This window comes from Cyclopterus lumpus, chromosome 21 (genome assembly GCF_009769545.1).
Source record: "Cyclopterus lumpus isolate fCycLum1 chromosome 21, fCycLum1.pri, whole genome shotgun sequence".
NCBI classification, from domain to species: Eukaryota; Metazoa; Chordata; class Actinopteri; order Perciformes; family Cyclopteridae; genus Cyclopterus; species Cyclopterus lumpus.
In genome coordinates this window covers 1810345-1836196 of record NC_046986.1, presented here as the reverse complement: position 1 = coordinate 1836196, position 25852 = coordinate 1810345, and the positions used below count along the sequence as shown (strand labels likewise).

The 25852-nt window shown below is 44.3% G+C and overlaps 1 protein-coding gene across 1 annotated transcript; it reads left to right on the top strand.

Annotated features, from left to right (window-relative positions):
• Positions 1-553: 553 nt before the first annotated feature.
• On the top strand, positions 554-24767 carry ccdc141 (coiled-coil domain containing 141). Its single transcript, XM_034561709.1, has 27 exons — positions 554-637; positions 2085-2207; positions 2373-2422; positions 2477-2621; positions 3378-3468; positions 5356-5461; positions 5931-6075; positions 7327-8075; positions 8166-8319; positions 8484-8585; positions 8875-9174; positions 9462-9650; positions 9718-9876; positions 9958-10080; positions 10741-10947; positions 11401-11565; positions 11933-12070; positions 16644-16784; positions 17118-17306; positions 17409-17592; positions 18108-18220; positions 18314-18445; positions 18609-18745; positions 19064-19304; positions 19896-20224; positions 20849-22471; positions 24503-24767. The coding sequence occupies exons 1-27, from the start codon at positions 554-556 to the stop codon at positions 24726-24728; spliced, it is 6345 nt and encodes a 2114-aa protein (XP_034417600.1). The 3' UTR covers positions 24729-24767.
• The last annotated feature ends 1085 nt before the right edge of the window (positions 24768-25852 follow it).

Here is a 25852-nt window from a genome sequence, read left to right as displayed (position 1 = left end):
GTTCAGGCTCTCAGTCGGCCCTCAAGCCCCTGAGCTAATGTTAGCTAACGTTATCATTTCATGGTGCAAGCTTCTACAGATAACACAGAATAACTGTCAGGAGGTCGTCGTGTGATTTATTTATGTTCTCCATGTTCTGCAGGAGACCAAAGAACAGGGACCTCCCCAACCAGCAGCACCAGAACCTGTGTTCTCAACGGGAACCAGGCTCAGCAGCACCAGAACCTGGGTTCTCAACGGGAACCAGGCTCAGCAGCACCAGAACCTGTGTTCTCAACGGGAACCAGGCTCAGCAGCACCAGAACCTGGGTTCTCAACGGGAACCAGGCTCAGCAGCACCAGAACCTGGGTTCTGAACGGGAACCAGGCTCAGCACAAATTGTGAAGCTACGCGGTAAAGAAGATAATAAGATCCAGAATAAGAGCTCAGCTTCTTTCAACAGGTCTTCTGACAGGTTCCTGGATTTAGTCTTTGTTCATGACGACCGGAGACACCGAGGATACAAGTGGAGGACGGAATGAGACGGGAAGGACGGCTGGAGGAGAAGGGAACATGAAGCCTCCTCGCTCCGTCACCACTCTGAGCACGATCGCCATCCAGGCCGGACAATCCCTGTTGGTGGTCTCTGTCCTCCAGGTTGGTCTGAGTGAAGGTTCATGATATGAAGGTGATGGTGGGAGACGTGGAGTCTGCAGATTCTCCCCTTGGCATCTCCAGGTTCTCCGGGTTCCTCCCACAGTCCAAAGACATGCAGCTCAGCTTAAGTGGAGGCTCTGAACTGCCCGTAGGTGTGAATTGTCTGTCTATGAGCCCTGAGATAAACTAGACACCTGTCCAGGTGAACCCTGCCTTTTAAAGCCGGCGTCGTGATGACATCACAGGCGTCACATCGTTTCACAACCCAGATGAACCCACTTCTGTTCATCAGACCACAAACCAGACAAGAATTAGCTCGTAGACCCCTCGATCCCGTTCACTGCTGTCCATCTCTAAAGCTGGTCAGTGAGCTAACTAGCTGTCCATCTCTAAAGCTGGTCAATGAGCTAACTAGCTGTCCATCTATAGAGCTGGTCAATGAGCTAACTAGCTGTCCATCTCTAAAGCTGGTCAATGAGCTAACTAGCGGTCCATCTCTAGAGCTGGTCAGTGAGCTAACTAGCTGTCCATCTGTAGAGCTGGTCAATGAGCTAACTAGCTGTCCATCTCTAAAGCTGGTCAATGAGCTAACTAGCTGTCCATCTCTAAAGCTGGTCAGTGAGCTAACTAGCTGTCCATCTCTAAAGCTGGCCAATGAGCTAACTAGCTGTCCATCTGTAGAGCTGGTCAATGAGCTAACTAGCTGTCCATCTCTAAAGCTGGTCAATGAGCTAACTAGCTGTCCATCTGTAGAGCTGGTCCGTGAGCTAACTAGCTGTCCATCTCTAAAGCTGGTCAATGAGCTAACTAGCTGTCCATCTGTAGAGCTGGTCAATGAGCTAACTAGCTGTCCATCTCTAAAGCTGGTCAATGAGCTAACTAGCTGTCCATCTCTAGAGCTGGTCCGTGAGCTAACTAGCTGTCCATCTCTAGAGCTGGTCAGTGAGCTAACTAGCTGTCCATCTCTAAAGCTGGTCAGTGAGCTAACTAGCTGTCCATCTCTAAAGCTGGTCAATGAGCTAACTAGCTGTCCATCTCTAGAGCTGGTCAATGAGCTAACTAGCTAGCTGTCCATCTCTAGAGCTGGTCAGTGAGCTAACTAGCTGTCCATCTCTAAAGCTGGTCAATGAGCTAACTAGCTGTCCATCTGTAGAGCTGGTCAATGAGCTAACTAGCTGTCCATCTCTAGAGCTTTACTGGGAGGAGACTACCTCACCGGTAAGGAGACTACCTCACCGGTAAGGAGACTACTTTACCGGGAGGAGACTACCTCACCGGGAGCCAGTTTGTTCCTTTGGTTGCTTCAGGAGAGCAGACTAAAATGACTTCATACAACCCGTTGATTTTAATATTATATAATAGTTTGCCTCCTTCCCTCTTGTAGAGGCATACAAAGTTTAATACTGACCGTTTGTTTGTTTGTTTGTTTGTTTGTTTGTGTGTACAGAGTGGGTCTCTGGTCCATCTACAGCTGGTCCAGGTTCATCCAGGTCTCTGTGAGATCGGATCGAACCAGGAAGAAAACCAGACTCTGATCCAGGAACAACAGCTGCTCATGGAGAAGCTCAAGGTACAAACAGGTGGAAGAGCAAATACGGTCACACCGAACACTCCTGACACCTTGGTCACATCAGACACACAGGTCACACCTGGTACACCTGGTACACCTGGTACACCGGTCATCGGTCTCACTGAGGCTTCATGGACATTCTTTTACAGTCTGTTGTTGTTCCAGAAACATGAGGGGGAAGTTCTCGCTGTGGTGGAAAAACAACAGCAGACTGAGCAGATGATGAGGAGGAGGAGAAGGAGGGATGAAGGGGTGATGGAGCACAAGAGGACGAAGAAGCAGGAGGAAGAGGGGGAAGTGCACAGGGCCATGGTGGCCTCTCTGACTGAGGGGTGGTCGCTGCTCCTCGGCCTGCTGCACAGACGACGGGAAGTCCTGACGCTGGCCGCAGACTTTTACCGGCGAGCTGCGGAGGTGAGAAGCTTCAGGAAGTATGGACGATGTTAGAAAATGACTTTGTTCACAACTTTTAAAGGTCTAAAGACTCCAGGAGACTAAATGACCCAAAGAACAGTGTGTCTCCAACTCTCAGGCATTTAAAGAATGGAGCCAGTCGTATTTGCTTCACATAAAGATCCTTATTGTTCTGACGCTTTGTCTTTCCGACTCTGAAGTGTGAGGTTCACCCTCTGGCGAGCAGGAGAACGCTGAAGGCAGGAAGACAATCGGTCTCGTTTATATTAATATGTGGTTTGGATATGAAGCAGAGCACGAACGGCCTCCTGTCAGACCCTGAGCTGATAGCAGACTCCCTGTCGTGACCCCTGACCCCCAGACCGTAAAGACAGTCTGTGCTCTGAGGACGTGATTCACCCTCGACTCGTCTCCATGAAGGACATTTGTTTAAGCCTCTAAAAACAATAACAACCATCCTGACATCTAAAAGCAATAGAAAATTATCTTAACATGTAAAAACAATAAAAAATTATCTTAACATCTAAAAAAACTATACAAACGATCCCAACATATAAAAATGACTTTAGTCCTCTTGTCTGTCTGTCTGTCTGCCTGTCTGCCTGTCTGTCTGCCTGTCTGCCTGTCTGCCTGTCTGCCTGTCTGCCTGTCTGTCTGTCTGCCTGTCTGCCTGTCTGTCTGTCTGTCTGTCTGTCTGCCTGTCTGTCTGTCTGCCTGTCTGCCTGTCTGTCTGTCTGTCTGCCTGTCTGTCTGCAGTTTGCTGTCAGTCTGGACCGGGTGGAGGATCTACAGTCCAGACCAGACAGACTGACTGAGGTGCAGCTCACATACGACTCCACGAGGAGAGGTAACCAGTGATAGTATTAGTTATTATTAGTAACCAGTGATAGTATTAGTTATTATTAGTAACCAGTGATAGTATTAGTTATTATTAGTAACCAGTGATAGTATTAGTTATTATTAGTAACCAGTGATAGTATTAGTTATTAGTAACCAGTGATAGTATTAGTTATCATTAGTAACCAGTGATAGTATTAGTTATCATTAGTAACCAGTGATAGTATTAGTTATTAGTAACCAGTGATAGTATTAGTTATAATTAGTAACCAGTGATAGTATTAGTTATTATTAGTAACCAGTGATAGTATTAATTATTATTAGTAACCAGTGATAGTATTAGTTATTAGTAACCAGTGATAGTATTAGTTATTATTAGTAACCAGTGATAGTATTAGTTATTAGTAACCAGTGATAGTATTAGTTATCATTAGTAACCAGTGATAGTATTAGTTATCATTAGTAACCAGTGATAGTATTAGTTATTAGTAACCAGTGATAGTATTAGTTATAATTAGTAACCAGTGATAGTATTAGTTATCATTAGTAACCAGTGATAGTATTAGTTATCATTAGTAACCAGTGATAGTATTAGTTATTAGTAACCAGTGATAGTATTAGTTATAATTAGTAACCAGTGATAGTATTAGTTATTATTAGTAACCAGTGATAGTATTAATTATTATTAGTAACCAGTGATAGTATTAGTTATTAGTAACCAGTGATAGTATTAGTTATTATTAGTAACCAATGATAGTATTATTTATTAGTAACCAGTGATAATATTAGTTATTATTAGTAACCAGTGATAGTATTAGTTATTAGTAACCAGTGATAGTATTAGTTATTAGTAACCAGTGATAGTATTAGTTATTATTAGTAACCAGTGATAGTATTAGTTATTATTAGTAACCAGTGATAGTATTAGTTATTATTAACCAGTGATAGTATTAGTTATTATTAGTAACCAGTGATAGTATTAGTTATTAGTAACCAGTGATAGTATTATTTATTATTAGTAACCAGTGATAGTATTAGTTATTAGTAACCAGTGATAGTATTATTTATTATTAGTAACCAGTGATAGTATTAGTTATTATTAGTAACCAGTGATAGTATTAGTTATTAGTAACCAGTGATAGTATTAGTTATTATTAGTAACCAGTGATAGTATTAGTTATTATTAGTAACCAGTGATAGTATTAGTTATTAGTAACCAGTGATAGTATTAGTTATTATTAGTAACCAGTGATAGTATTAGTTATTATTAGTAACCAGTGATAGTATTAGTTATTATTAACCAGTGATAGTATTAGTTATTATTAGTAACCAGTGATAGTATTAGTTATTAGTAACCAGTGATAGTATTAGTTATTATTAGTAACCAGTGATAGTATTAGTTATTATTAGTAACCAGTGATAGTATTAGTTATTATTAACCAGTGATAGTATTAGTTATTATTAGTAACCAGTGATAGTATTAGTTATTATTAACCAGTGATAGTATTAGTTATTATTAGTAACCAGTGATAGTATTAGTTATTATTAACCAGTGATAGTATTAGTTATCATTAGTAACCAGTGATAGTATTAGTTATCATTAGTAACCAGTGATAGTATTAGTTATCATTAGTAACCAGTGATAGTATTAGTTATTAGTAACCAGTGATAGTATTAGTTATCATTAGTAACCAGTGATATTTATGCTGCGTTCCATCGCAAAACTTTAGATAAACTGGTTTAAACTTTATATAAACTGGTTTAAACTTTAGATGAACTGGTTTAAACTTTAGATGAACTGGTTTAAACTGGTTTGTTGTGGTGGTAATGTGTTGATGAGTCAGGAATCCGTTCTCTCTGAAATCTTCATTGTTGTGTCTTTGTGTTTTGAATCCAGATCTTCTGGGGAAATCTCTGCAGGTTTTAACCAGCAGCAGCTTTCTGCTGCAGAAACTCAGACGGCTGCAGAGGACCGAGGACCTCCAGAGGAGAGGAGGAGGACTGCAGGAGGAGGAGGAGGAGGAGGAGGAGACACATGCTGTATGTTTATAGATTTACAGCTGCAGTCTGCATGTGTTCAGAGGCTACTTCACTGACAGTCAGGTATTCACAGTACTGTCTCTGGCTCCATGTTTACAGCTGAAACACCATCGGATGCTTTGATCAGGACAACTCCTGAAAACATGTTGACACGCTGCATCGTTTAAAAGAAATGAAGTAAAAGGAACATGAAAAGTATTAAGAAAAATTAAACATTAAGATATAAAACTTTTGACTTATATTTGTCTTTTTCTTTTGAACTCTGAGCGTACTCAGGGGCGGGTCAGTCCACCATGACATCACTGTCGGTGGGCGGGGCTACAGGTGCATCAGAGCACTTTTAAAGGAACAGTTACCTCGAGTCCCATAGAACGTTTTCTATCAGGATGTTGTTGCGCTGCAGTAGTTTGATGCTGAGTCCTCTTCCCAGAGTTCCCAGTGCAGCGGGGGGGCAGCCCGGAGGCTGGAGGAGCTGGTGGAGGCGCTGCAGGATCGCAGGAGGACGGCGGACCAGGCCGCCAGTCTGCAGCTCCAACAGGCAAAGAACGGCATCATGGGCCGCAGGAAGGACCCCGAGGTACGAACGGAGGGTCCCTTCACTTACATGATGATGCGTTCAGGCTCTACTCAGTGAACATGAGTACTGGCTAAAGGTAGATTATAATGTTCTTATGATGCGTTCAGGCTCTACTCAGTGAACATGAGTACTGGCTAAAGGTAGATTATAATGTTCTCATGATGCGTTCAGGCTCTGCTCAGTGAACATGAGTACTGGCTAAAGGTAGATTAATAACGTTCTTATGATGCGTTCAGGCTCTGCTCAGTGAACATGAGTACTGGCTGAAGGTAAATGATAACGTTCTTATGATGCGTTCAGGCTCTGCTCAGTGAACATGAGTACTGGCTGAAGGTAAATGATAACGTTCTCATGATGCGTTCAGGCTCCGCTCAGTGAACATGAGTACTGGCTGAAGGTAAATGATAACGTTCTCATGATGCGTTCAGGCTCCGCTCAGTGAACATGAGTACTGGCTGAAGGTAAATGATAACGTTCTCATGATGCGTTCAGGCTCCGCTCAGTGAACATGAGTACTGGCTGAAGGTAAATGATAACGTTCTCATGATGCGTTCAGGCTCCGCTCAGTGAACATGAGGACTGGCTGAAGGTAAATGATAACGTTCTCATGATGCGTTCAGGCTCCGCTCAGTGAACATGAGTACTGGCTGAAGGTAAATGATAACGTTCTCATGATGCGTTCAGGCTCTGCTCAGTGAACATGAGTACTGGCTGAAGGTAAATGATAACGTTCTCATGATGCGTTCAGGCTCTGCTCAGTGAACATGAGTACTGGCTGAAGGTAAATGATAACGTTCTCATGATGCGTTCAGGCTCTGCTCAGTGAACATGAGTACTGGCTGAAGGTGAATGATAAACGTTCTCATGATGCGTTCAGGTGTAATCTAGTCAAATGTAGTGTTGGTGACGAACTAGAATACATCCAGATGTTTACACATGAATATAAAATAGATATTAGAGATGAATTATGGGCTGTTTAACTTCCATTTAATATATTTTATTTACTCATCATTTAAATTGTGTGTTTGTGTGATGTTTACTGACTTCAGAGCATCTGTGTCCGTTAATATTGATCACCAATAATCAATAATTAGTGTCCGCAACAAATGATTAGAGATCTAAAAGTTATATTTTTCTTCTTTTGTGAGTTTTCCAATCCAGAAACTACCTCTAATATAGTAGTACTATATGATGTATTTATATATTAATACATCATATAATACTTTACTCAATACTTTGTTCTCACTACAGGACTGCAAGATCCTGGACCAAGACCTGCTATCTGGATCCACATCACCAGAGAACGCAGAATCCAGAACACAACAAACCGCAGACCTGCAACCTGGATCCAGATCTGATGTGAGGCCTGGATCCAGATCAGACCTCAAGTCAGATTCTAAATCAGAGGAGACCAGAGACCTTCAGCCTGGATGTCAATCAGACCAGACACAGGGATCCAGACCAGATGTGAGGCCTGGATCCAGATCAGATACGAGGCCTGGATCCAGATCAAAGGAGACCAGTTACTTTGAGTCAGGCTCCAAATTATGTCTAAAACCTGAATCCAAATCAGACGTGCAATCTGGATCCAGATTAGATCTGCAGCCTGGATTTAGATTAGAAACCAGAATGTTTGAGTCAGGGTCTAGATTAGAGTTAAAGTCTGGATCTAAACCAGAAGCCACCAAAAACCTGCAGTCTGGATGTAAATCAAACCTGATGGTTGATTCTAAATCAGAGGAGACCAGAGACCTGAAGGCTGGATCCAGATCAGACTTGCAATTTGGATCCAGATCAGAGGAGACCATTGAGCTCCAGTCAGGGTTGAAACCAGACGTGAAGATAGGCTTGAGATCAGATCTGGAACCTGCATCCAGATCAGGGATGAATTTGGAGACCATTGAGCTCCAGTCAGGATCAGACCTGCAGCCTGGATCTGGATTGGATGGGAAGCATGAATCCGGATCAGAGGAGACCAGAGACCAGCAGTCTGGATCCAGGTCAGATCTACGTGATCCTCTTCATGATGAAGACCGGAAACCTCAGTCTCAGTGTTCAGCATCGTCACGTCTTCTTCTTCTGTGGTGTAGCGTGCAGGCGGCAGAGCAGCAGGGCATGCTGGGAAAGGAGACTCCTGGAGGAGAAGGCCACGCCCACCAAACGCTCCCGACCAATCGGAGGCTCCAACTGCTGTCGTCATGTGACCAGCTGGAGGTCAAGGTGACTCCTCCCTCTTCACTTCATGTTGACCTGGAGGTCAAACTACGGCCGGCGGAGGATTTGAGAAAATAATCTAGAATATAACTAATAAATGATTCTTACTCCAGATGTCGACTATCTTAAAATGTCCACACAGAAACTAAGCTTGTGTGTGTGTGTGTGTGTGTGTATGTGTGTGTGTGTAACAGCAGGTCAGCAGTTTGTTGTCTAACAGCTCTGAAGCAGGACGACAGCTTTCTGAGGCCGAACACACTCTGAACACACACCTGCAGCTGTGTACACAAGCTGAGGTACACACGCACATACACAAACACACACACACACACACACATATACATACACGCACACATACATACATACACACACATACAAATACACACACACATACATACACACACACACATACACACACGCACACACACATATACATACAAACACACACATATATAAATATACACACATACATATACACGCACGCACACACACATATACACACACACATATACACACACACATACACACACACATTCATTTGCTCGCAAACTCTGCACGTAGGATTCAGTGTCTGTTTGTCTCTAGTCTGCAGGTCAGGATGTAGAGAACATGAAGCAGATCCTGGATCAGACCCGGTCCCAGCCTCCCAGAGGGACCAGCAGACAGCTGTCCCCTCTGCAGGCCCTGACAGAGAAGCTGAAGAGTGGCGGACCGACCAGAACTGGGCTCAGCCCTCCCTCTGCCGACCCGACCGGTCCACAGAGTCCTGAACTCTCCGGTCGAGTGAATCTGGTCTCAAATGAGCTGCAGGTCCTGAACAAGAGGATCGACTCAAACCTGCAGCTGCTGCAACCCTTCGTCTCTTTCCTCCGGACGGCCGAGCAGGTCAGAGTCTCCTCTGCTGGCCTCAGTCCAGCGGATCCAGGTGCATACGAGTCTTTCTAGCCGGCAGGGACAAAAGAAACATGTTACTTTAAGGTCAGATAGAAATACTTTATTTTAGTTTCATACAGATGAGTTCGGAGTAGAGTTGGTGTGTATAGAGTTATATAATCTTGTTCTGGACCAAAGGGTTGGACAGTGTCTTCCTTTGACCTTTGACACAGACGTTGGCTCTGTGGTGACCTGTGGAGTCCGTCCAGTGATCAGCTGATGGTGTTGCTGTTCTTCAGGTGGAGAAGGAGATGGAAGAACTCAGGGAAGTCTACAGGAAGAGACTGGAGGAAGAGGAGGAAGAGGAAGAGGAAGCTGGTAGTTTCTGGAAGAAGAAGCAGCAATTGGACACCTGCTGGCAGGAAACGCTCCAGAAGATCTCCACCTGTCAGGAACTGGGAGACCACTACGTCCAGACTGTCTCTACGGTAAGCAGCCGTCAGGGTTCAGATAAAACTGTTTCTGATGAGTGAGATGTTCATTTGTATGCGACAGGTACCCGGGGAGTTGAACCTCCAGTCGCTGATGTCCGTAGTGCAGCAGACGGTGGAGCGACTCGGCAGAATCAAACAGGAAGTGAACGTGCTGCGGAGTCAGCAACCGATCCAGGTCCAGCTGCAGTACTGCAGGAAATACCAGGAGAGACTGCACAAGGTAGGAACTCCACGGTGGTACTGCTGGATCTCATACTGCAGAGTCATTGTACCCAGGTACCAGAATTCTTTGTGTTTTCAGACCCTGCAGGACTTGAACTGTGTCTCTGAGATGCTGGACTCTTGCACTCTGATAGATCTGGGTTCAGCCCTGCAGACCTCCCGGCTGCTGGAGCACTTCAGCCAGGCCAGACCACATTTTACCGTAAGTCTTTGAACAGCTGGGACATTATCAGGACTTTTTCGTCATGAGGACTGTTGCGACGACTTTTGGACTATTGCAATGTTTTTACTGTAGGGACTATTGGGACTGTGGGGTCCTTTAAACCACTGGCACTATTGGGACTGTGGGGTCCTTTAAACCACTGGCACTATTGGGACTGTGGGGTCCTTTAAACCACTGGCACTATTGGGACTGTGGGGTCCTTTAAACCACTGGCACTATTGGGACTGTGGGGTCCTTTAAACCACTGGCACTATTGGGACTGTGGGGTCCTTTAAACCACTGGCACTATTGGGACTGTGGGGTCCTTTAAACCACTGGCACTATTGGGACTGTGGGGTCCTTTAGACTGTTGGGACTGTTGGGTCCTTTTAGAGTCTAAATGGTCCAACAGTCCCAACAGTGGCAGCAGTCAAAAGTTTCGACTGCTGCCACTGTTGGGAATGTTGGGTATCTTTGGACTGCCGGGACTGTTGGGTCCTTGGGTATCTTTGGATCCAGGGTCCTTTAGAACGCTGTCACTGTTGGGTCCTTTAGGTCCTTGGACTACTTGTAGGGGCTACTAGAAGGTGTGTGGCGGACGACTGAACTGTGAACCGGTTGTTTCAGCATCAGACTCTCTGTCTCTCTCTCGCTCTCCAGCGTCTAGACACCGAGGTGGAGTTCGTGGTGAAGACCTGGGAGACTCTGAGCGGCGTCCAGGACCGGCTTGAGGTGGAGGAGTCGAAGGGGGTGAAGGAGGAGGATCTGTCCGAGCTGCTGAAGCTCCAGGAGAGAGTGAAGAAGAAGATCCATCAGTGCGAGTGGATCCTGGAGCTGAGCAGCAGCTTCCACCTCACAGACAAACAGGTGGGTGTTGTGTTTCACTCCTTACACCTGACGGAGGTTTCAAGGTCTAAACCTCCATCACGATAAAATCATATACAACAGGATGAAGCTGCTGCTGAACAATGAGACACCTTGATGGGTCTCCTCAGGTCGGACCTTCATCCTGAAGATGAGTCACAGCAGCATTTTTACTGACCACACCCACCTGTCACTCAAAGAGGCCACGCCCTCAATTATATCCACCTTTAAGACCTATTTTAAGTTAAACAGGTGATTTATATACTCATGAACGTTGATATTAATATGAAGAAGTCACTTTGGACTGTGGGAAGTTTATAAACTAGAAGTTAATAGAAAATATGACCCGGTTAAGACTTTACGGTTTTGCACTGTTGTTTTCCACCAGTTCTGACTGGTAAACACACAGTACAATTATTCACTACTACTGTTGAGTGTTGTTTTCTTTGAGTCCAGCTGGAGGCGCTGCTCAAGTCGGAACCTGTAACTGGGTCCACTGGGTCCACCGGTTCCAGTGGACCCATTGATGGCGATCAGAGACTCCGAGAGAAACAGATCCAGAATCTGTTTGAAACGGCTTCAACACTGAGGACAGACATCTGCTCCGCCCTCACCCACAGTGTGAGTACTTTTACTGCAGTACTGTACAAAGTACCACCTTGGGCTTCTTTAGTATTTACTCTTTCTGCTACTTCATACTTCTACGTCTCAAAGGTTTTACTGCATTTATCTTCAGCTTTAGTTTCTATATGTCTTCATGTCGCAGATCTGAGACCAGTACTTTTAACAGTAATACTTGTGTACTTTAACTACATGAGGCTGATAATATTTGTGTACTTTTACTGTAGATACGTGACCTATATTTTACTGGGAATACTTCTGTATGAATCCATGAATTACTATTTTGAATGCAGGACTTCTAGTCCTTGTGGTACATTGCTGTACTTGTACTAGTAGTACAGGATCTGAGTACTTTGTGTACCTCCAGGGTTGGACGTGTTTTGGAGTGGAGCAGCTGGAGACTCGTCTCGTCTGTCTGGACTCTCTTTGTGTCTCGTCTCTCAATGAAGAGACTCGTCGTCAGGACAAGCTGCTGACCCGCCTCCTCAACGATGACATTACCCAGGTGAGGGAGACGGGTATGATCTGACCCCATAGACGGGGGACGGGAGAAGTCAATCAATTACCTAGAGCTAGTCTAGGTTGGTTGTTATTCCTCAGTACGACCAGCAGGGGACGCTGCTGCCAGCTGTCTGTCAGACTCAGATCAATTAGATTTATCCTCATTTTATTATTGACTCATGAAATGTTTTATTTTGCAGGTCGGTAACTAAAATAAATGAAAACAAATGAAAATGAATTAAAGGAAACACTCACATTAATTTTAGTTCATTATAATCAATGAAGTCCCAGTTCGTTCCAGGAAGCTGCCAGATAAATGTTTTCTTTACACTTTAGGTCCTCCGACTTTAATTTCCCTTCACAGCTGATTTTATTCCGAAAGTTTAAATCTGTCAGGACGAATGTCTGCGGCTGCCTGTCGGTTTATCAGAGTCTAAATATAACTGAAGTCAGCAGGACACTTTTAGATCCGAGTCCATAAAGTCTCTCTCAGAAACTGGACCTCAAGGTCCACTTTCCTTCAGAGGTTTTATCAAAGTGAAATAAATACATATAACAGATTCAATTTGATTAAAAGAAGAATAGCTGCAGTTCCTCTATTGTCCACTAGGGGCTGCATTAAACTTTGTTTTCTCAATGAACAGGTATTAATATGCTGAAATATGAGTTTTTATATGAGTTCAAACATTTTCAGTTTGTGACATTTTAGACAAAAGCAGTTATTGAGCAGCATTAAAGTCTTTATCATCAATACCTGATTGATAACGAGTGTTTTGTTATCAGAGCTTCCTCTTTGTTCACTTAGCCGGCCGGCCGCATACCATTTAGTCACAGATTGTATTGGTGCCAGAGTCACAGTGACTTCACCCGTGAGGTGTGTTTGGATTGTGTGGCTCCAGTAAAAAGATGGAGGTGAATGATGAACCCAGAACATGTCGGCAGCCTCTTCAGGTGAAGCTGTGACCCAGTAGAAGGTAAAAGGCTCAGCCTGCTGTGTCACTGAGCAGCAGAGCAGCAGCTGTTGGAGGCCTGAGAGAGTCTGGGGGGCAGGGGGGCAGATCAGAAATACAGGCCGAGTCAGCCTATGGGTATTTCCCATCATGCACCTGGTGCTGCATGTCACCAGCTCCCTGAACCCTCCAGCAGCAGCTGAGGTAGAAATCAGAGACTCTCTGCACACAGACAGACTTCTTAGAGTTTGGATTAATGATGATGAACAATTGATTATTATCAATGTTCATGTTAAAGAAGACCTTTGTCAGAGTGGAGAACCTTTACTTTAACATCACTGATACCGTTTAGGACCAAGTCCTTTATTTTCACTCATTCTGTCAAACATAGTGAGGAAGGTTTCCTCTCGTGAAGCTGCTTCTGGTTCTTATGATTTGTTGTTTTTCTTAGAGATCACAAAGTGTTGAAAGCTGAACAGGAACCTTGTGAACGCGGTTCTCCTGTTCGACCATTGAGTGGCGTTATGGAGCACAGTTTTGATGAGCAGGTCCACGTTTTGTTCTTATCTTGTGATCCATCAGGAAACCACTAAGTCTGCATTAAAACTATCCAATAGTACCATGAAGTAGCCTCAAGTAGAAGTACATGATGAGATACACGTTTCTTTTGGAGGCGATCACACGCCAAGAAATGTCCCAATTCTTCCTCCAGTGAGAGACAGAGAAGAAGAAGACCTTATACCTTTATTTACTCTGGTATCTTGTTTGTTGTTGCACTATGGCCTAAGGAGAACCAGGTTCAGTACCTTCCTGGACCACGCCCTTTAGTGGAAAGGAGACGCAGCTAAAGAGAGAATTAAAATCCAGAACCACTTTCCAGGTGTGTACCTCTGGAGGTCTGTCAAGAGTCCACCAAACCTCTCTGTCATGTCCAGAAGTCGTCTCGACACTTAATGTCTACGGACTTCCAGAAAGGCCACGTCGGCTTTAGACTTCACCAGAGTTTGTTTTAGATTACCCGTAATTTAGATGTTTATTTATGTAGTGAGGTCTTCACCGTCACTTCACAGGAAGTTCTGTAATGGGACGCCACCACTAAGTCAACCAGGAACCAAGAACACTGGATCAGAGTAAGGGTTGAGTGCTGAGTCACCTGAACGGGATCTTCTTTTTTAAACATGGTTCTATTTCTGTTCTCTAGATGGACGTTTATTCTCACCACAGACATTCAGAGTATCTTTGGTTCTCATTAAGGATCCCAAGAGGTACACCACTTTATCACAGAGTCCGCCAGCTGAACTCTGGTCTTTGGGTACTGTTAGGGGTATTCCATGGTACTTCATTTTATAGTTACTTGAGGTCATTTTGTGATACTTCATGGTAATCTTCCTTGTAGTCCCAGGTATGCTGCAGTACTTTGCGGTACCGTTGTGTGCTTTGTGCCACCATTGGGTGATTTGCGCTACCATTGTGTACTTTGTGGTACAATTGTGTACTTTGTGGTACAATTGTGTGCTTTGTGGTACCATTGTGTGCGTTGTGGTACCATTGTGTGCGTTGTGGTACCATTGTGTACTTTGTGGTACCATTGTGTGCTTTGTGGTACCATTGTGTACTTTGTGGTACCATTGTGTGCTTTGTGGTACCATTGTGTACTTTGTGGTACCATTGTGTACTTTGTGGTACAATTGTGTACTTTGTGGTACCATTGTGTGCTTTGTGGTACCATTGTGTGCGTTGTGGTACCATTGTGTACTTTGTGGTACCATTGTGTGCTTTGTGGTACCATTGTGTACTTTGTGGTACAATTGTGTGCTTTGTGGTACCATTGTGTACTTTGTGGTACCATTGTGTGCTTTGTGGTACCATTGTGTACTTTGTGGTACCATTGTGTGCTTTGTGGTACCATTGTGTGCGTTGTGGTACCATTGTGTACTTTGTGGTACAATTGTGTGCTTTGTGGTACCATTGTGTACTTTGTGGTACCATTGTGTGCGTTGTGGTACCATTGTGTGCTTTGTGTTAGGAATCTGAACCAACATCCTTCTGTGGTACTATACGATACTGCAGGATATTGATACTTTGAGTACTTCCCAGAACTCTATGATAATGTCTTTATGGTCCTTTCGATTACTTCATTGTACTCAGTCAAATATTTTGTGGTACTTCCTAGTACTCTCTTTGATGTCCTTAGGTGTAGTTTATGATACTTCATGGTTATCTCTTGGTGTTTCCTGGTATTTCTGAGTTAATCTCTGGTACTTCCTGGTACATTGTGGTCGTCTTTTGTTATTTTTGCCTTTTGAGATACTTTGCGGTACTGTGGATAGTTCATGATACTTTGCGGTACTTTCTTGTACTCTGCGGTAATCTCTTTTGGGGTACTTATTGGTCCTTAGGACTCCATTTGCCCTAAATTCATTACACTTTATAGTATTCAAGGATACTTGTATAGGTACTACATGGTACTATGTGGAAGTCTATGGTACTTTTTGGTAATCATGGTCTTTTATGTTGCTTGCTGGTAGTTCATATGAGTTATTTTGGTTCTTAGGTGTAGTTCAGTGTACTTCATAGTCCACTGTGATATTTCATGGTACTCTGGTGTATGTTACAGTAATTTGTAATACTATTTTGGGGTACTTCATGATGTTCTGGGGTCCTTAATGGTACTTCGTGGTACTTTGGGACAATTGTTTGTGGGTTATTCATGATAGTCTCAGATCTCTGAGGTTCCTCCTGGTTCTCTTCATGGTAAACTCACAGTATTACCTCCTGGTGGTTCTGGGTAACCTTTAGTTTAGTGCTTCTTACTTTTGCTCAGTCCACGGTGTCTCTCTCTCTCTGTCTCTCTCTCTCTCTGTCTCTGTTTCTCTCAGCTGTCCTCAGCTGAAAGATCAGCCATCTGACACCGAGGCAGAAATGCCCCTCTGGATTTAAACCCTCCTGCTCTAAGAATAATGTCATCAAAGCTCCGTCTCCTTGGTTACATGGACGGAGCTCGAGCAGCTCCGACCAGAGAGCAGTGGATGTCTTCGAGATCTGATGTGAAACAGCTCCTCATGTTCCCCAGAGGATGAATCCTTTTGACTTTAGTGATTCGGTGTCTCCAGCGTCAGCAGCAAGTTGACGGTTTTGGCTTTTTGTGAAATATCTCAATAGCTGTGGTTTCCAGACACCGCAGCATGAAATGCTCTCAACTAGCTCCACCATGAGGTCAAACTCTGTTCATTCATTTAACCATTCATTCAATTGAGTAAGGTTGACCTGATGATGGCGCTAGATGAGAGCTAGAGGTTCACTAAAGTTATTAAAAAAACATATTTCATCACCATCCATCCAAAAGCTGTTGAGATTGTTCAAATTCCAAAAGGTCCACTTCATCCGATAGTTGTTGAGAATGTTAATTCTTAAATCATATCCCTGATTCAGGTGATTAATATATTTATTAATAAAGAATACAGAAAGGGAAGGTGTCAATAAATCAATCAAAGATAATAAATCAGGTCCAATGGTTCAGGAACAGGTTTTAAATATGAATTGCTTTTAACAAAACACTGATGAATAATCTGTGTGTCTGATGTGTTGGAACCCCCGGCTGACCACTCGGATGTTCGTACTTCGCAGCTTCGTGACTCCTTCAAAGAGCTGAAGAAGCGATTCAGCAACCTGAGGTTCAACTTCCTGAAGAGAAACGACAGGACGAGGAACACCAAGGCTGCCAGGAACCAGCTGCAGCAGGTGGACCTGTACGAGGAGAAGCTGCAGGTGAGTCCGGTCTGAGGGTCTGTGGTGGGCTGCATGGCACCAACCAGCGCGTTGTGTTTCATGTTATACCCCCTCTCTTTCTCCCTGTGTCCTGTTAACGAGGACAGCAAACGTCTCCTTTGTGGCTGCACACAGCCAGAACCTTCATTGGGTTTATTTCGTGGTCTTTCTGTTGGGATGGAGGTCTGAAAAGGGGCGGGGCAGCAGGTCACGACTGTTTCGTCCACAGTAGAAGAAGAAACTAAAAACATGTGTCCATCAGGGTTTGTCACATCTCAAAGATACCTTTCCTCCTCAGCCGTGAACTGTTGCTTTATTTGTGACGTCCTGCAGGTGCTCAGGAAACGTCTGCAGGGAGTGGCGGCCCGGCTGGGGTCAGAGGTCAAGGACGGGGGTGTGGCCAGGGAAGCGGAGGACGCCGTCAACGAGCTGCAGAGACAGATGGGAGAGTTTGAGCGAAGTGTTAACGAACACCAGAAGACTTTGGAGATGACGTGCCGACTGCAGCAAGCCATGGAGGAGGTATGTGGTGAATGTTAAAGGTCAAAGGTTACTTCGCACCTGGACTGATGTCTGATGATGTTACTGTGACTGGCCGCCTGACGTGTCGCTCTGCTTTAACAGTATCAGTTCTGGTGTGCGGACGCCAGCGCGACAATCGCTCGCGTCGGGAAGTTTTCCTCCGAGTGTCGCAGCACAGAAGCCGTCTCGGTTCTCTACCGGCAGTTTGAGAAGTTCGTCTGGCCGACGGTTCCTCAGCAGGAGGAGAGGATCAGTCAGATCAGTGAGCTGGCTGTCCGGCTGCACGGTGAGCAACAGGAGCACAGGCTTTAAAAATAAATTTAATTTAAATTTAAATTCTTTTTTTTTTTTTAAATACCACTGTAATTGTTCCAGAGTTCCTGGTCAGATTTTACAAAGTCACTGTAAAAAATCTAATATGAGATTTGAATGATAAAGTTATGAATCATTTACTCTTTACAAGCACACAGATGATAAAAGAAGAGAGAATATTATAGCACTCTTATAACTACTTGGTTTATTTATACTAAGATATAAAACCAAACATGCAAAGCTCATAAATGAGGGATGATTATTTTGAATAGAAACAATAAAAAATAACAATAGAATAAAGACAAGATTAGAAACACTCAAATTAAAGATGTCAGAGATTGTAAAATACATAAATCCGTCTGACGCAGCAGAACAACAATAAGAGGCGTGGTCAAAGTGTGTTTAAAGCACAAACATGAACACATTCATATGTGTAATATACATATAAATATATATTATTATAGCTCAGGGGTTCTGTCTGTGTTCCAGGGGTGGAGGAGGGGCGGCGCTACACGGAGAAGACGATCAGTAAACACGCCGACATGATGGAGGCCATCAGAGAGCTGAGTGACGGACTGATGGAGCTGGAGAACAAACTCAAGGTGGTGTTCTCATTCTGATGTTAGAGACTTTTCTGTTGACTGTCATTTTATAAGATCAGCTGATTACTGACGGTTCACACACTGATGTCAAAGCTGGAGAGTCTCAATCAGCAGAACGAAGAAGAAGAGATACAGGAAGGGGAAGAGAAAGAGAGGAAGATGAAGGAAAACAGAAAGATGAAGAAGGAGCAGACTGGCAACCGCTGCTCACAGGAGGCGGACATGGTAAAAATGATTTATTAAACATATGATGGTTTGAAAAAGTACAAACTAGAATAACTAAATAAAACTAAAGCTGACTTTTAAGTGGTGTCTTCAGGCTGCTATTAACAATATTATTAGATGTTAAATTATAATCAGCTCATCTAAATCTGTCCTGGGCTTCCAGTACGAGCTGAAGGAGACAGGCCACACCCCCGAACTGACCACCGAGCATGATGGGAAGGAGGTTCCCGTGAAGAGGCAGAGCGCAGCCAATAGGAAGCCTCCATTACAGAAGAGCCGCAGTCAGGAGGCAGATAGCCGGTAAATAATAACCACCACAATGAATCACATGTGAGAAATATTTTACTCAAAACCAGAAATATGAAGCCTGTGCTGGCGGAACAGCAGCATCAGTGTGATTCAGCAACATTGGCACCAAATTCCTCGTGTAGATGTCGATGTTTCCTGCTGGTGGTGCTACAATAATATTCACCACAGGTAATATTAATCCTCTGGGAACCATGATTTAATTCAAATGTAAAACGAAGTGGAACATAGTGAATGTGTTGCTTCTTGTGTTCTTTATTCTTAGAACAGAATCTGTATAAATAAAGGTGTACGGTGTCCTCTTTCCTTCAGACAACAGTCTCACAGCGAGAAGCTCACCTCCTCCTACCGCGCCTCCGACTCCTTCAGCCTCTCCTGCTACCTAGTGGAGTCCAACCGACGGGTCCACACCATACACAGCCAATCACAGCCTGCCACCACTTACCCTCAGGCCACGCCCCCTCCCTCTGTGATTGGCCCAATGTTCTCTGACATCCAGAGGGAGTTTCAGAAGAAGGAGAAGCGAGTGGTCTCGAACATGTCACTGCTTCAGGTTAATCCTCACGGAGTTTATTACACATGTGGTGTCCCTCAGGGGTCCAATGTAGATCCTCTTTTATTGTCTGTTTACATGCTGCACAATATGGGGTTTGGGGCTTATACTCAAAGAAGAACATTTGTTGGTTCCCAGAACTCTACCTTATAATTGTTTATACTCTAATTGTTCTTAATTATTCTCAATCACAGTTTTTGGGTGTGTGACTGGGAGGACCTTTAACCACTCCACAATCCTAGAAGAACTAATTATTCCCAAATGGTTTTGGTGAATTAAAGGTTTTTAATGGAACAAGTAGTCTTACAAAGAACATTTGAAAACCCCTTTTTTCAAGAAAAGGGTTCCATAGAAGCAACTAGTTCAGAAATAATAACCTGTTTGGTACCCTTATTTCTAAGAGTGTACTTCAAGGCCACAAAATCCCTGCTTTAGTTTTCACGTCTACGCTGATGATCCACGACTGTACGTTTCGATTGTAACCCGACTCTTCAGATATGTCTGAACTCTTATTTGTCCCCAAACTAACTAGCTGCACATACCTCCCTGTTCCTGTGACAGTGAGCAGTATATGCACATGTTTTTACCCAGGATGGATCTGCAGGGAACCTGTCTGAGGCGCAGCTCCAGCAACAGGAAGTGATGTCGGACGATTCTCTCTCCAATGATGAATACGATTGTGCGTCACCTGACGACATTTCCCTGCCTCCACTGGCAGAGACACCAGAGTCCAACATGGTCCAGTCGGACGTTGAGGAGGGCTTCTGTTTTAGTTCCCACAGCGTCCACATCAGCCACTCCAGCCACCAGTCAGAGCACAGTAGTACTGGTACCTCTACTGGAGCATTCCGACAGCACAGAGAGTCCAGCCAGACAGAGAGCTGTCCAACTCCTCCAACCAGCCGGCACAGCAGCACCAGGTCTGTATCGGGACAAATCCCAGAAAAGAACAAGATTAATTTGTATGTTGTTGTGATTCTGGGCACCTTTGGGCCGATGTAACCATAAAGATCACGGTTTGGATCAGCACAAAAGAAAAAAGGGAGCAAATACAACTTTGATGAATCTCTGATCAGTTTTTTTTGCCGCCGATATTAATTATCAATCGTTGATGAACCATATGGACAGACACAGATCGATTATGTTGTTTTGTTTGATTACAGCAGCTGGTCTACAAGGATACAAAAATCATTTTGGCCTCTCTGAAGTCAGTAAACCATCAAAACTTTTACTTTTTTATAGTGTTTTTTTCTTCTTCATATGAACACAGAATTAAAATTAGATCAGAGACATACATAATGTCCTGATCTCATATTTGACTAAATATCGGTGGATAAGGATTGTCAGTAAAACTTTAAGACGAATCACCAGGGGGAATCGGTACGGATTACGATGATCCGTTAAACTACTAGTCAATACCCAGCACTACTAAAGTATATTCTAATGTTATCATTTGATGAGAGGCAGGAGAAGGACAGTGAAGACATTCAACAGCAGTCACAGGACAAGTTTCTTGGTACGAGTTCCTGTTGTGTGTGTTACAGGTTCAGTACGTTTGTCCAGAGTCCGCTGACTGTTCCTGCTCAGAGTCTGCTCACCAGCACTCTGTGCAGCATCCTGGAGACTGGAAAGACCAGCACAGCCAATGCCCCCCAGAGTAATGACCTCTCCCTCAGCGTCCCTGAACCCGGCTTCCCTTTTGGATCACACCCAGTCCAGGAGAGCAACCCTCCAGACAGTTGTTCCAACAAGGACCACAATGTCCCTGAGAAGAGGAGCCCCTCACACAATGATCCCTTATTAAAGGAGCACCACAGTCAGTACAATCCTCCTCAGATGAGTCCAGGTAACCAGGGTAAGATCACCCAACATGTGGCATCCAACGGGAAGACCTCACCACAGGCTGATCCCATTGCCCAGGTTGCAGAGCTCAATCACAGCACCACACTCCCCCGGTCCAGCTGTTGTCCTCAGCCCTTTGATGGTCCTGACCGTGATCTCCACAAAGACAACACCCCTTCACAAGACACTGGGTTCCTCAAATGCAGAACCACTTTTCCTCAAAACTTCTGTGACTCTGACAGTGACCTCCATCAGGACATTGATTTTTCCAGAACGAGCAAAGAAACATCCACAGTCTCCAAACCTCAAAGGGAAGTTCTCACCAACAGCAGCACAGTTACACAGAAGACCATTTTCTTCCAGTCCTCCCCTTCAGACAGTCATTGCCCCTCACTTCAGAGTGAGACCTTGCCACAGATCGATCCGATCCCCCAGCCTCTCTCAGACCCTTTTCTCCACAAAGACAGGACCCTTGGGCTCCTCAAATCTTGTGTACCTTGCCTCTCAACAACCCCAACCCTCCCTCAGGATGGAACTGTCTCCCAGTTAAACCTGGATTCCAGGAGTGGCCTTGATCAGGATGTATCTTCCTCCCAAACCAGCAAAGAGACCTCCTCAGTCTTCACGCCCCAAAGCAGCAGCTTAACCACAGCCACGACTGTCAAACAAACCGTCTTCTGCCAGACCTCCCCTCCAAACAGTCATTGCACCTTGACACGGACTAACATTAATCTCAGGTCCCAACAAGAAAGCCCCTTCTCCCAGAGTAGTGGAGGTCTACCTGAGGTCCATGCCCCCGTTCTTCCAGAGCCAAACAGCATCAGCAACACCAGTTTATCCAGCAGTAATAGATTCAGCAGCGAGCAGAGCCACCAGACAGTCTACTCATTCCATGAGTCCTTGACCTCCAGCTGTACCCAACAGTGTGTGCATGACCCTGGCATGACCCCCAGCAGCCCCATCAAGCCTGCTGCACCTCCTTCACCCGAACCACAGAACCAGGCTTTGGCTCCGCAGGCTAATCCGCATGTCACCCCCCTTTCCTCTCCACCGCATCTACTAACTCCAGACCAAGACCCAAATATTTGTCAGCCCATGGCCATCTGTGAGGAGATCAGGCTTACTCCTCAGATCCAAGGGCTTCCCCTTCCTGCTCCTCCTCCTCCCCCTCCCCAGGCCCAGGCTGAATCTCTTTCCCAGGGAAAATCCTCTAAACCCTGCCCTCCCTGCTTCACCAGGCCCCTGTCTAGAGCTACCGTCATGGAGGGCTCTCCGGTGACGCTAGAGGTGGAGGTGACCGGACACCCAGAGCCCAGGCTCACCTGGTGGGTAGCTTATAACCAGCTCCACAATAACACACAAGCTTTATGAGATTATTATTACACAGCTCACCTTGAGGCACCCTTCACACCTGCATTAACACATGCTTCATCGTTGTCTTTGGGTTCTTACCCATCTGCTTTGTTGTTGTTTTGCATTTTACTGAAATACATAATTAATTTCCCATCAACTGCATTAGTGAAGTAAACCTGAGCCACTCCACCTCTGCACGGTGGTTTGTAACCCACCTTGAGGAAAGACTGAGTGACCAAGGATTAACCAGGACTCGTGCTGATGCAGGTGTAACACTGTGTTCACACCAAACGCAAGCACATTTTCGTTTTGTGTTACAGGATAATTTGTGTTTATTTAGCTGTGATTTAATTGCAGTAAACAGATAGAAATGATGTCGAAATAACTTTATAATGATGGCAATTTGTAAAAAGGCAAAATGTATGTTTTGTCAGTTCTCTACACAAGACCACAAGTAAACAACTATTAAAATGCTTGTTTTGTGAATGGAGTTTGGTTTGATCAGTGCCAGGCTAAGCTAACATTGTAGCGGCTCCATGATCACTCAAAATAACGTCATCTAGACGTAAATACATCAGCGTTGTTATTGTTTGTACCAAATGGTTTATACTCATATACAGTACTGTATTTACACACATAGTTTCCTCTGGTCGTTGTACTAATGAGGTGTTGGAGAGCTCTAGCTGAACACAGACGGATACTATATTTGTTTCCTCTGTATTCCTTTGTATTGACTTTGGATGTAATCACGTCGTGCGTAAAATGTCTTTTTGCGTTTGGTGTGAACACAGCATTATTGAAACATTGGTCCATATTCATCCACATAGTAATACTTCTCAACACTTGAGCATCATGTCGACGATAATAAATAGATTTCTAGCTTTCAACTTGCTCCAGCTAAGCTGTATATAGCCATGCTTCTGAGAAGCTGCACTAACGTTAGCTAGCAAGTACGAACTAATGTTAGCTCCAAGTACAATTAGTTTTCCAGTGGAAACAAGTTGTTTTCACCCATAGTTTCGTCTCAACTAGCTGATTGGTTGATCCGACTTCTGTCAGGAGGCGGATTCAAAATGTTAAATAATAAAATTGTCTGAAACATGATCAGCTTCGTTTAGACCTTCAGTTTTTAATTTAAACGTGCTGAAGTGACATTTTAACATGTGTTAATGTTCTATTGTAGTTTGATATAATTGTCATTCTGATTCACTGGTTGTTGACTTTTACTTCATTAATTATTAACTGTGGCTGTAATGGTTCACGGCATCCACTGCCTGCACAGAACATAGAGGCTGTTGCATCTTAATGTGGAACCAAAGGAGTCTTCATTTATCTGTACGCTGTTAGCAACAAATGCTGATGTTAGCAAAACAAGCTGATTGGCCTACAGATCAGTCACACTCAGGAGACAACTTCCAGTTCCTCTGATGCTTATTATGGTCACTTCCTGTTCACTAGTTGCAAAAAACAACAACATGGTGATGGACAAAATGCAGAACTTGAGGTTTCAAAACATCCACAAACCAACGAGTGACGTCATAATGACTACGCCCTCTTCTTATAGACGACTACGTCGTCTTCTTAGAGACCGTCTGTGGTTCTAAGTCTCGTAGCTTTTAATAGTTATCAAAGAGTAGAAAAACAAAAAGTAGAAAAATAAATCTGTTAAATCACCAGTAGAAGAGAGCGTTCAAGCTCCATTCAGTAATAATGTGTATTTGATGAAGGTCAATTATAATCATGATGATAAAAACAAAGCCGCTCTGAGCTGCTAACAACACGTTCTTGAGGGAAGCGTGTGTAGATCCTGTCCTCTTCATTTGGTTTGTCTGCTCAGTAACAACACAGAGAATTAAAGGTTGAGTCTCGCAGCCTCATGTGACCGCCAGGTACCCAGTCAGGGTTCTGTTTGTGTCCCGGGTCAGAGCTGTTGTCATCGGGCTCGTCATGTGATCCGAGGATCTGTGTGCTGTCTTGACTTCCTGTCATCATGGTCGCTTCAGGTGTAAAGATGGAGAGGCGCCGCTTCCCTGTGAGGACGGGAAACACTTCCTGTTCATCCCCGAGGCGTCAGATGGCAGGTTGAACCAGCCGGTTGACGATGATGAAGATGATGATGATGATGAGTGGCTGCTTGCTCAGGTGTTTGACATCATCAGTGTGGACTGGCACACCTGGTTCGGTATGCTGTGTGTTCTGCTGTGGCTGATCTACCTGATTCTACTCTGAGGAAGTCATCATGTGTCTGTAGTCCAACAGGAAGTCATCATGTGTCTGTAGTCCAACAGGAAGTCATCATGTGTCTGTAGTCCAACAGGAAGTCATCATGTGTCTGTAGTCCAACAGGAAGTCATCATGTGTCTGTAGTCCTACAGGAAGTCATCATGTGTCTGTAGTCCAACAGGAAGTCATCATGTGTCTATAGTCCAACAGGAAGTCATCATGTGTCTGTAGTCCAACAGGAAGTCATGTGTCTGTAGTCCAACAGGAAGTCATCATGTGTCTGTAGTCCAACAGGAAGTCATCATGTGTCTATAGTCCAACAGGATGTCATCATGTGTCTGTAGTCCTACAGGAAGTCATCATGTGTCTGTAGTCCTACAGGAAGTCATCATGTGTCTGTAGTCCAACAGGAAGTCATCATGTGTCTATAGTCCAACAGGAAGTCATCATGTGTCTGTAGTCCAACAGGAAGTCATCATGTGTCTGTAGTCCTACAGGAAGTCATGTGTCTGTAGTCCTACAGGAAGTCATCATGTGTCTATAGTCCTACAGGAAGTCATCATGTGTCTGTAGTCCAACAGGAAGTCATCATGTGTCTATAGTCCAACAGGAAGTCATCATGTGTCTATAGTCCTACAGGAAGTCATCATGTGTCTGTAGTCCTACAGGAAGTCATCATGTGTCTATAGTCCTACAGGAAGTCATCATGTGTCTGTAGTCCTACAGGAAGTCATCATGTGTCTGTAGTCCTACAGGAAGTCATCATGTGTCTATAGTCCAACAGGAAGTCATCATGTGTCTGTAGTCCAACAGGAAGTCATCATGTGTCTGTAGTCCTACAGGAAGTCATCATGTGTCTGTAGTCCAACAGGAAGTCATCATGTGTCTGTAGTCCAACAGGAAGTCATCATGTGTCTGTAGTCCAACAGGAAGTCATCATGTGTCTGTAGTCCAACAGAAGACGCTGAGTCATGTCTGGTTTTAGAACTCATTCCTGCAGACCTCTTGACCTCGTTCTGAGTTTCATCACAGCAGCACCTGGTGGACATCATAGAAACTGCAGCTGAAGGCTGAATAAGATGAATTATTGATCTGAGTATTGGTGAAGAATCCTATTCACTACTGTTATT